This window comes from Castor canadensis, chromosome 1 (genome assembly GCF_047511655.1).
Source record: "Castor canadensis chromosome 1, mCasCan1.hap1v2, whole genome shotgun sequence".
Classification (NCBI taxonomy): Eukaryota; Metazoa; Chordata; class Mammalia; order Rodentia; family Castoridae; genus Castor; species Castor canadensis.
This window is the reverse complement of record NC_133386.1, coordinates 40,711,230-40,723,730: the sequence shown is the minus strand read 5'-3', so window position 1 is coordinate 40,723,730 and position 12,501 is coordinate 40,711,230. Positions and strand designations below refer to the sequence as shown.

At 36.5% G+C, this 12,501-nt stretch overlaps 1 protein-coding gene across 9 annotated transcripts in view; it reads left to right on the top strand.

Annotated features, from left to right (window-relative positions):
• Pkib (cAMP-dependent protein kinase inhibitor beta) overlaps nt 1-12,501 on the top strand; it is a 118,657-nt gene that overhangs the window by 79,304 nt on the left and 26,852 nt on the right. For 3 of the 9 annotated variants that reach the window (XM_074075349.1, XM_074075352.1, XM_074075348.1), the window contains exon 3: nt 11,899-11,991. The exons of the other annotated variants lie outside the window; for them this stretch is intronic. In XM_074075349.1, the coding sequence (XP_073931450.1) occupies nt 11,919-11,991 (73 nt within the window). In that variant the 5' untranslated portion in view covers nt 11,899-11,918. The remainder of the gene's footprint in view (nt 1-11,898; nt 11,992-12,501) is intronic. 9 annotated transcript variants of the gene reach the window in all.

Here is a 12,501-nt window from a genome sequence, read left to right as displayed (position 1 = left end):
TGTGTGTGTGCATATGTGTACTCACACACACACTTGTATATATATATATATATATACATGTACTCACACACACACTTGTATATATATATATATATATATACATGTATATATATATACATACATATATACATGTATATATATATACATACATATATATATGTGTGTGGGTACATAGATAGATAGATAGATATAGAGAGGGGGTTCATTAGAGAGAGTGACTGTGGAGACTAAGTCCCATAACACGTGGCCTGTATGCTGGGACCCTTGGATGCTAGTAGCACGGATTAGTTTAAGTCCTAAATCTCAAATCCAGGGAACCCAATAGCGTAACTCTCAATTTGAGGCTGAAGGCCCCAAAACTCAGGAGGTTGCTGGTATAAGTCATTAAGTCCAAGGATCACGGACAGACCTGAGGTTCTGATGTCCAAGGACAAGAGAGGAGGAGTGTATTCCAGTTCCAGGGGTTGGAACTTCCTGTTTTTTGTTCTCTCCAAACCCTGAGCTGATGGGAGGTACCTATCCACACTGACAGTGTATCTTCCCCACCTAATCTCAACTTCACTTGCTAATCTTCTCTGGCAACACTGTCACAGACAAAACCCAAAAATAATACTTTACCAAATTTCTAGGTATTCTTTAATCCAGTCAATTTGACACCTGAAATTAACCATCATAAGTGAAATTTTACTTTTTTCCCCCAAGAATGATCATTCTCAACTGTGTGAGACTATTCATAATTTAACAAATGAGGTTTGGATAGGATTTAGAGAAGGATTCCCATAGGGGTGGTGAGTGCTAAATGCTCATAATTGGCTGTCAGAACTCTGAACTGAACAACTGGTTGGGCTCTGGGGTGTACTCTAGAGTGAGAGTTTTCTGCATTCCATTCTCCAGATGTGTTGCTGAGGACCCCTGGGACTGTCTGTGGAACACTGACAATCATAGTTGTCTAGGCTTTCAATATCTGAGAGTCAGCTGGGTATGGTGGTGCACACTTATAATTCCAGCACATGGGAGGATGAGGCAGGAAAGTCACAAGTTTGAGGCCCTCCTGGGCTACATGAGAATCTTGTTTCCGAAAAAAAACAAAAAACCATAAAAAAAACCCTAGAGTCAACTGAGAAGAATAAGCACCAAACAAAATTTTCTTTCAGCTTAAATAGTTTTTAATTTTAAATGGAAGAAGGGAGGATTAAAGATTAGTGGAGCAAAGTTTAAAAGCTGAAGTTATCAGTTGTCACAGGAGATGAGTTGGTGGTCACTACGATCATGATTTATGACACAGGTCCTAATCTCCTAGAATTCCATAAAACTATTAAAGGGGTCTCCAAAATCATGTATCTACATCTAGATAAATACTATCACATGTCCATATATGCTACCATTTTCCAAATGTGTGTATATTATTGTTATAAAAAGTAAAACTATTTTTGTAGTACAGGGACTTGAACCCAGGGCCTTGTGCATATTGGAGAAATGCTCTATCACTGAGTTACATCCCTAGCACAAGAATGCCTTTAAATACCTGTATTTATTTCATAAAAGTACTTTTTCATCTGTTACACATTTTCTTAAGCAAGTTATCTAAAAAATATAGATTTTTCAAACTTGAGAAGTCATATTGCCATTAAAAATAAAAAACCATAGTTGGAGCTCTTATACTATAGGACATACAATCTTTTCATATTACCCACACTGAGTGTTTCTGAAAATATCAGGTTCTGTGAGGCTTTTCTGAGTTCTATATGTAAATTTTTCAACTCTGCTGCCCTGGTCTCTCTGCTCACTGCCTTCTACTGTCTTCTAAGGCTTCTTCATGCTGCTACAGGTCCCTCTAGTCTACATCATTTTAGGATTTTTCTGAGGGTTCCATCATTATCCTCCAAAGCACACATTATCACTACGTTTGTTAAACTTTAAACATAGTAAGCTTTACCAAAACCTTAAGGTTAACATTAATGAATTATAGCACAGAAATAGGAAACCTAGAATTGAATATTCACTATTATTGCTAGTAGAGTTTTCTAGTTGTGTCCATTCAAAGAGGGATCCAACTGGTTGGCTCTTTGCTTATCACCTTGATTCAGATGTCTGCCCACCTTCCATAGGAAAGGTTGTTTCAATCATGTTCTGCCTACTTGGAATCCACCATGTCCACAAATGATCTGATGTTTAAAAAGTAGTCTTTATTGTTAAAAAACACTAGAAACTAACACCATCTTGTCTTATGGAAAAAGTCTGGCACAGATGCCCAGTGACTTAATGTTCAGATTGGATTTTGAAATTAACCAGATGTTCAGTCAAACCAGCAATCTGATCTTTTTTCCTCATCTTTGAAATCAGGATTGCTTGTTTTTGATTTTGTGTGTTTGTTTTACTACTGATGAGTAAAGTTCTTTGCTCCCAAATTCTTGGATAATGACAAATTACTCATGGATTGTCTATTTTATTCCGTTTTTCTCTTAATTAGTTTTATTAAATTGTAAAATGGGAAAAAAAGAATCTGAATTAGTTACGTGATGGTCAAGATCAGATATACATGTGAGTTTCTTGTGCAAAATATACATTTCAATCTTAAAAATAAATCAATTGAAGCATTTCTATACATTTTAAAATTCTGAAAACACATTTAACTTATGAACCTTCCCCCCAGCTGCTGAATTTCACAGGTCATTAAAAATGTGCTTTGAAAAATTAGTCACTTGCTCTTAGTCATAGACTATGGTGAAATTAGTAGCAGGATCATATATTTCATCATGATCCTTAATTTAAGAAACAGGAGTCACCACAGAAATAAGGAGGAGACTGTCCAAAAATGTAGGTAATACAAAAAAAGTTATAGATTTTGAAAAATTAAAAAATTCTATGCACAGTAATATTTTGTGTATATGACAAATAGACATAAGAATGACTCAATTTATGTTTCCCAGGTAAATCTGAAGGCAAGTTTTAGAGAGGATTAAATGAAAGAGAGGAATCTTAGGTTCAAAAGAATTAGTCTGTTAGCACTATGTTCAATTCTCCTTGGCCTCAATTGAAGAAATGAATAAATACTAAATGAATTTTTCTGCTATGATTGGGATACCTTATCTTAGGAAACATAATATTTGGACTACATTAAAACTTCTGTTTAGAATGTATGTGAAATAGGTTTCAAATTTTAGTCATGACAATTAACAATAGTTTGCAGACTCTATCCAAGTTAATAAACATTAGACCCCTCTGCTCTTTGTCCATGCTCCATAGAAAATTTTCTGGAGAAAATTACACATGAAAGTATATAAAAGCAAAACAAACAACTTTAAACATTTGTGGGTTTTTTTTGTTATTTCCATATCTTGCAGTAGGGGCTTCTGAAAATGACAGAATATTCCTCTCTCTGTATGCTATGAGGTATGATTGTTGTCTGAGTTCTGAAGAACCCAGAATGCAAAGTTTCAAAGTTATCTGAAAGCTCAGTACTTTAAGTTCACACTTTTTGATGTAAATAAAATATATTTTTAGTAAATTTTACCCATCTACATCAAAAAATTCTAAGCTTTGAGATTATTGCAATGAATATTTCTAGTACATAGGTTTTAATGAAACAAATTGGCTTTCAAATGCTTGAAAGTGGCTCAGAATATGCTTTAATCACTACTTCCTTTCTTTGTGCTGTTTCTGAGGAATGGTTAGAATGTTTAGGTGAGTTTGATTCAAGCAGGTTTGTGTATAGGATGAGTTAATGAGATCACAGGTACTGAGTACTTCATTACTGGAAAGAAAACTAAAGAAATCTAGGTTCTGCCTATGAAAACAACAAATGAAAGGATATTTTAGTTATTTAGGGGACATTACGTGAAAAGGACCAGGGAAACTGAGGCTCTGAGAGGTTAAGAAGTCTCCTCATGTTATGCAATTGATGGTGTTAGGAATACAAACATAAGTCTCAACACACTCACCAGCCTTAAAAAAAATGGGTAGAAGATACAATTCAAATAATTCAGGAAGTTCTTTTCCCACTTTTTCTAAAAATAGTACTGCTTTACAATAACTAATTCATGGAAATGCCACCAGAAATAAGTTGGCTCTTTGGTTTAAGATTTTGAGGTTTTTCTTGTGGGGAACTGCACATAATGCATAATCTTATAAATAAATGAGTTAATTAATTTATGGATGAATGTTTTTGTAAGAACTAGTTTGAATAGCATGACAAAGAGGAGAACATTGGAGGATCCAGGAGCTGGGGAAGAAAGCATGAACAGATTGATGAAGAATGATGATGAAGAAGGAGCAGGGCAATTGGTTTGGGAGAGTCTGATAAAAAAGAATAATTACAACTGATTAAAAGCTGGACTTTTAATAATAAAATTATGGTCTAACGTGTTCTGAAATGATCATGCAGTGTCTTTCTTCACTGCTTTCACATATTCATTCCTAGTACTTAACCTTCGACATAAAGCTCTTTAATATTGACCATATTTCCCAAGATTGCTTCTGATTTTTGTTAATTCAGGTGAACATTTATAAGTGATGCCCTCAAAATATTAATTGAATTAAATGAGAGCTTCATCAATGTTGCCTTTTGCTTAGTTCATTTTTTGCATCTTTTTGAGAGACCTACAGAGATCTTTCTTAATAGCACCCAGCATGCTCAGGCTGACTTTAGAGCAAATGAGCTTCAGTGAGCAGCTCTTTCTGCTTTTTATCCAATGTGTCCAAGCTTCTCCCCTCTCCACTTCCCTATGTTTGTTAGCATATTTGAAGATTATTTGTAATAATACTAATTTGTAGATTATTAGAATCAGTTGGTTATTTTAATTTGGGTGAATTTGGGAGAATTTTCCCATTCACAATTCTTTAATATCCTTAATCAAATGTCACAGGACAACAATGAAAAATCTGATGTGAAGCAGAATGGCAGGATGGTTTGAAAGGTCTTTCTTGTTTCAGTGGTTCATGCTTGCTGCCTGGAGTATAAATATGGCAATTCTTAAAATGCCAATGGAACTTTTTTTATCAGATTCGATAACAAACTTCTGATTTGCACAGACAAGATTTACAAATGTTGAAGACAGCACAAGCTCAACATGCTGTGAAGTTCATTTGGAAAACATCATTAAACACCTACTGTCTGCTGTGCACACTTAGAATCTATGTGTCCTTGCCCTTGTGTTTATGGTCTTCCAGGGAAACCAAGTCGCCCACACAAAATGTTTAGTGATCATGATATTAAACTGGTTTAGTGGCGAACCTCAGGATTGGCTATCAGAATGAAAGTTGGAAGAGTCCAGACCATGACATCAACATAAGTCCTGACATAGCAGGAAGTTTATTTTGTGAATTAGTAAATTTTTAAAATTTACTACAAGGAAAATTTTAATAAGGTCTGTAACTAGATGAGTAGGTCTCCAAGATTGAGTACAGGCATGCTACAGGTCACTACAACCACCACTGGGTGAACATACTGTTAGACTCTGAAGCAACATCATGTATGGATTTTTCCTCTGTATATTACTGGAGGAAGACAGAGGATAATGTGCCCTACTCTTTACTCCAATTATTCTCATACTTACCGACCACAATCACCTATGGTGTTTGTAATGTATATCATGTCAGATATACCAAAGCAAATGCGCTTTATTGATAACAGACTTTCCAGATGAGGCTTACATCCAGACAAGTTTGGGGAACACTGCTCTAGTCCATCTGGCATAAGACTGATTTCTTTTCATCTACCTTTGCCCTTTCTTTCCTCCTGTAATTCTGCATGTCTTTCTTATTATGATTTTAAAAAAAATCCTAGGAAGCAAAGGAAATGCTAATTTGCTTTAAATTCACTGCGTTAGTCTCCAGGCTGGCACAGGTGAGATGTAGTTTTCTCAAAGACCTCAATTTTTTTTTTTTGTCTTCTCTTTTCCACAAATTTAATCAAGTGTTAAGGTGAAAAATCTGGTTCTTTGTGGAGTGGCACATAAGAAAAAAAGAGGAATTAATTTACACTGCCTGGTGTCAGGATGTAATATGATTATGTTAGCAAAGCTATAAAAGGAAAACATCCAAAGCTTATAAAAAATTTCAAAGAGGTCACTGTTAGAGCAGATGGATGGAGCAGAGTGTCTGATCATTTAGCAGCTACTGAGCTGAAAGTATGCTCAGGCTGGGGTGTGCATAGTTGGCAGAAGGTTGCTAAATTTTCATTATGTATGACAAGTGGAAGTTCGGATAGGCATTGACTTCTCTTACTGTATGGAAATGACTAAAAGGAATGGTAAGTAGAATGTAGCCAACTGTCAGTTTTCACCCAGGGAATCAACAGGTTTCCTTTGTTGCATTCTATGGATTTCTCTCTTTTGTATATAAAATGTCTTTCCATAAAACACAAATGTATTTTCATATTTTAACAAAAACTACGAAGATGAAGTATATCAAAAAGAAGTCTAAAATTAAATTTAAGAATATTACCATTAAACAAAAATTTATATTGACCTTTTAATATTTTTAATCAGTTCTGTTGAGTTTAGTTGGAAAGTAAAAATAACATACTTAGAAATAACATAGTAATTAAGTGACAGATAAGATTATGTCATCAGTAACAGGAGTTTGGTTCCATTTTATTCTGTGAAAGAATTTTAAGGCATCTGAATGTGTGTGTGTGTGTTCTCATAAATAGATTATATAATAGTTAATAGGAAATATAGACACTAAAATGTACATTTTATTCAAAATTGTGTATGTAATTTAATTATGACCTACATTTTTAAGATTCAAAAATGAATAAAAATTTGCATGTCAGATAATTGCTTGAACAGCATTTTGAGTTCAAGTACTATGGAAAATATGTGGGTCAAGGAAGGAAAATATTCTCCTTGAAGTGATTAATGCATAAGTCAGATGGCTATACTAGGTGACTTCTTTAGAACTTGCAACATTTCTATTTTATTCTAATCTCTTCTAAATTTATAAGGACCTCTGATTCAAGAAGAGAGGCAATATAATGAAATGATTAAAAAACCATTCTTTGGAATCAGATATAACAAGGCTTAAATCCTAACTTAGGGAAGTTTCTTAATGTTTGGAAAACTTAATAATTATAATAATTGTGGGTGGTTTCTCTGTCTCTGTCTTTATGTGTGTGCGTTGCTCTTTAACGTTTGTGGTAATGATTAAATGAAGTAATGCAATAAAGCAATGAACAATTCACAAATATATATAAAGTAACTGCCTGGCTAAAAGCTCAATTAAGAGTAGCTGCCTAAATTTGTATGGCTGATAACATTTTTAATTATTAACTGAGATTTCTTTCCTTCTTTACCATTTAATTCTTTTTATAGACATTGTTTACTGAAAAATGATACATATAACCCAGAACAAAAGATCACTTTAAGTTTCTAATTTTTTTAGATGCAAACAAAGAGCCACAGTTTTGCAAGCCAATGTTTTATCTGACAATAGCTTGACGTTTTGAAAGAAAAGACTTTCTGAGCTGAGACCGGAGAACTTAAAACAATCTTAGAGTGGGAATTAGTTTTTATGTTTCTGGGAAAGGAAATGAATCATTTATCAGCTAGTGGGAGAATTGAAGATGTGAAGAGAGCCTAGTCATTGAATCTTTGTGAAGGTCCCTAGGACTCCAGCTCTCTGGGTTGAGCGGAAGGGAATAGCAACAAAAATTTTAATAGAATTACTAAATGCAAGTGTAGAAAAGACTATGCCTTAATTCCCAGGAAAACTTTGAGCATGTTAAAGAAGCTCTACATGTATGACCCTAGAAAGGTAGAGAAGTAATGGGGAAGGAAATGTCTAGGCAGATGGGTCTGAGAGCCACTTCACAGAGTTTCCAAGCACTCAGGTATGCAGGAGCAGGACTAAAATGATTTCACAGACCTCAAGAAGGGACCAGAGTGTTTTAAATAGACCTTGAACTCCAAAATTTCTAGGACAGAACAGAGGACTCAGCTGCACATATTTGTACTTGAGATTAAGGTTACACCTGATATAGTACCTGTGGCTTCTAGTAAACACTGATGAAATAGGACAAGTTGCCACCCAAGGTCAGCATGGACACAGGACATATGTGAACCTCGTGCTTTCTTCTTTCCTGTACTTTAGGCTCTTTTTCAAGGGACTAAGTAAAGCAGTATTGTATTGATGCTGAGTATTTTAATCTTATCCTAGTCAGGCTGTTGGTGGGAAGAGCTAAACAACATCTGACACCGAAGAGATGAGATTGGGAGCAACTTATCAGTCACATATACTAATAATGGGAGAGGATCTGCACATCATGTAGGCCCATAGAGAACCTGCACTTGGGAACACAGTGAACAAGCAGGGCTGGGGGAGGAAAATTTATATTGTGAAGAGGGTTAGGTGTCCCTAGTTCTTGCAGAAAACTCAGTTGATGAGAAGAAGCTGTGATTGGTCCATCAGATGAGAAGAGTAGTTTGGTTAGGGAACCGTATCTGTGTGAAGGGTGTGGAGGTGAACTTGTGGCTAGGCCCTTTGAGACCTACTGTACCAAATGTCAGGCCTTAACTTTGCTTTATGCCACAAATGACACTTAATGATATCAATTTCAATCTTGATGATAACTGAATCTTTTAGTGCTTAGCACTGCTAGGTCACAAAATAGCCACCTGACCAGGAAGAAGAAGGAAACATTTTGAGATGTCATAAAAAACTAGAACTTTAGTGGAATCCTCATATATAGCCAATAAACCCAATTTGGGGACTTATTTGACATGATATAAAGATGGGTATATCCAGGGGATACTAATAGAAGCCTGTGGCAATAGTGACACTTGGGAAGAGGAGAACATTTTCCACTTTGTGTCTTAAATAGGAATTCTTTGAAAACACCAGCAGCCTTCTTGCTTAAACTGGCTCCCTCCTGGGGCTGATTACCTGAGGCCTATAGAAGAAACTGAATGTCTATTGAATGCCTTCTTCAAGATGGGTATTCTAAGAAGTGAAATGAGTGCCTTGGTCACTATCCTTAGCTTCTAGAACTGCAAAAGGGATGAAAAGTGTCCTGCAGAGGCCTTGAATTGTGGTCTTGGCATAGGTAGATAAATCTGTTAATTTGGTTTATGTTTTGGGTATCTGTGAAGCAAGAGATTTCCAGGATTTTGGGGTAACTCTTGACAATGGCTTATGAGTTTGTAAAAAATAACAGATGGGGCCAATGGCCAGGGCATCCAGTGCTAAGATAAAGGTGACAATGGTGCCAACGCTTGGGTTGTATACTTTATTAGAGACATCCTGGCTAAGGGATAGGAAGAAGGAGCTCTCCATTGAGCTTCATTATGTGTGATGGTGGAAATAACACCATTGCTGTTCATTCAATTACTCTTCAAGGGCAACTTGGGGCGAGAAAGGGATGGCTTCCTCCAGCATCATGATATCTGGCAAGAGACTGAGCATAGAGGAGGCTACCACCCTCCTGCAGGTATAATACATCAAAAGGCCCAGGTTTAACTCCATCCTGCATCAAAGAGATCTCAGTAGTCATGACAAGCTCATGAGGTGCTGCTTCAGTGATCCAAAGCATAATGGACAGCTGTGTACAGAGAATCATGTGCTCAATGAGACTCTTTATTCCTAGAAAAGCCCAATATGTGGCCAGTATATGTACTATACTATAATGGTCAGGAAAGCCAGTTTCATGTATCAAAACTTCACGGGCAACTTAAAGCCATTGCAGGTGGTCTGAAATTCTTCATATGAGATGAAGTTGGTGAAGCTTATGAAGGCACTAACAGAGGTGTCTATTGCTTGCATCTTGGACAGTTTCTTTAGCCTTTGCTTGGAAAGATTTCCCTTCGAGATGGGCCAGTTTGTCAGTAATAACATTAGAGAGATTACAATTTGCAAATGAATATGTTGCCTCCAGAACCCAAAAAGGACTCACAGATGTTGGACTTGACTAATGTTGTGAGTTCTGAGAGGATCAATACCCATTTCTTGACAGTATCAGGGTTGAAACAGTCCTTGTTTTACCAATTAACTTTCAAGAATTTAATAGAACTGGCAGAATCTTGTTCTATGTGTGAGATAATGACCCTTCTCCTTTTTGTGAGTTCCTTTGTGACTATTTGTATATTTTAACAAGTATATCAAACAAATCTTCTTGAAGGAGGATGTTATTAATGTGATATCATATCTATGCACCTGGAGAAAAAAACAAATGTTTAAGATTTTTCTTATAAGTATTGTGTGTAATTGGCAGTCTGCAAAGGCATCCCATACGTAGCCTGGTAAAGGTATATGTGTCTTGGTGTGGAGGTAAAAGCAAACTGTGGCTGAGAAGCTGTTGAAGTAGGCACCAAATAGATCACATTAGCCAAATTTATAGTAGCAAAATATTTGCAAGTTACTGTTTGAAATAATCAGCAATTTAAATAATTAGGCTGTTAGATATGGGGGCCTTAGTGGTATGGAACCATGGCATTAAGGTTGCAGCAATCCAAATAAACCAAATTGGTCTATTAAGGGATAATTACCCCTTCACTCCTAAACTATTAAATAACATGTTTTTTTTTAATTTTATCATTTAATAATATGTTTTTTATGTATAAGAAGTCTTAAACTTGAAGGCACTGTTTTAAATTGTATTAAGCCATGTTAATTATTTTAACTTAGAGTGGGGAATAGGAGGATCATGACTTCCCATTTTTCTAACCCAATTTATAAGTGTCAGACTTAATTTAATTTCCATTTAGTTTTTATTGGGTCAGAATGTGGGATATTTTAAGGCAATAAGTGCTGTTTTACCACAGGGAAATAGGATAGGTTAGTTGTTCTAACAGTTAAGGTGATAATAATATGCTATTTTATGTTTAGTTATTTCTCTAAGATTATGGGAGTACCATGTTTGAAGTTAGTAAGATCCTCAGATATAACTGGAATTGGGCCCTAGTACTCGCTAAAGCCACAGTAGTTTTCCAATTGGTATGTTTCAGTAGATATTAAAGTTGATTCAGAACCTATGTTATAGCAACACAAAAGCCAATCAGTGTGCTTTTATCTTTGCTATATAAAGTATTTCAGTAAGTTTGGGATTTCCAGTTTGATGGAATTAGGAACTTTGTTTTAGGTTCTTTGGGTGTTTTCCTCCCTGTATCTGCGGTTTTAATTTTTCTGTTTCATTTGTGTCATTGCTAGTGGTCACTGGACATAGTCGATAGTGTGTGGGGTGGAAAGGGTCCTCTTTGCCTTCATCATATTTATAACTTTCTTCCTCCAGAGAGACAGAAATCAGCTTCAAGTTTACAGGTCTCCTCCATGGTAATGATTGACTTACATGGTTTTAAGATGTTGGGCTTAAGTTGGGATTTAATAAATTCCTTCACGAAGTGCCACAGGGTACCAAAAGTATTTTCTGTCTAACCCATGGATTAGTATCTTTGATACAATAGAGATATAGTCAATGATACAGTGACATTGTGTGGGGAAGAATGCTGTATCTACAACTCAAACTTGACAGATAGAAGCCACCCTTAACCATAACCCCGCTTTTTCTGTCATGCATGTGTTCTTTAATTTTATCTTTGCACAAATTCCCTGAGACTATTTTGGGTGTCTAGGTAGGTAAAGTTACATTTTGTTTCTATATATACACCTGTAGTACAGACTTTATGGGTAGTTATGGGGAAATTTTCAGGAGCTTGGTGGCTCCTTGCAAATGGCTGCCTTTCTTCAAGGAGTGCCAGTCAGTCATCCTGGAGTTGAGGTCCACATCCAGTAAAGTCATTTGTTGATGGTTTGGATGAGGGCTTGGGCTCATGATTACTCATTAGCTTTTTGGTGTGCTCATAGATAGCAGTGCTGAGCCTGGGCATATTGGCTACAGGTTTTGCATTGAGAGATTGGTGAGTACCAAATGCTCCTCCCTCTTCCTACCCTTTGTTTTTTCATCAGTGCCTGGGCCACGGGCTGCCATGGATGTCCTTGGGGGTCAGGAGAAATCAAGCGACAACAACAAGGGAAGCGACAGCACGGGAGACCAGCAAGGTTACTACCCTTGCATGAACAACAACAACAACTGGGATGTCATGCTTAATTCTTTGCAGGGTGGTGGTCTCCTTCCTTTCCACAGACCTTACAGAGGGCTGTCCCTGGGCCTATCCCATAGGTACACAACTACAAACAGTATCTAGCTGCCTCAAGTACTAAATGACAATCGCCAGGCTAGAACACAGTGACCAGAGAGCTCTAGCCTGAACTTGGGTAAGCAAGACTGAGGTATTGACTGGTTAAGACACTGTTCTTTTAACTGCCCTTGTAGGTGAGGACCTCAGAGATATCTTCTTCATTGTTGGGAATATCACGTTGTTCATGACACCAATGGTTTTCATTGCTTCCTATTTACCCAGTTGGTGGTAAGATTCCTCTCTCGGGTATCTAGAGATGCGTAAAGGCACAACACCGAACACAGAGTAAATGAAACTTTCAGCAATTTATTTCTCACAAACACTCATGACACAAGGAGAATGCTGCAGGCCATACAAAGGTACGTGAGGA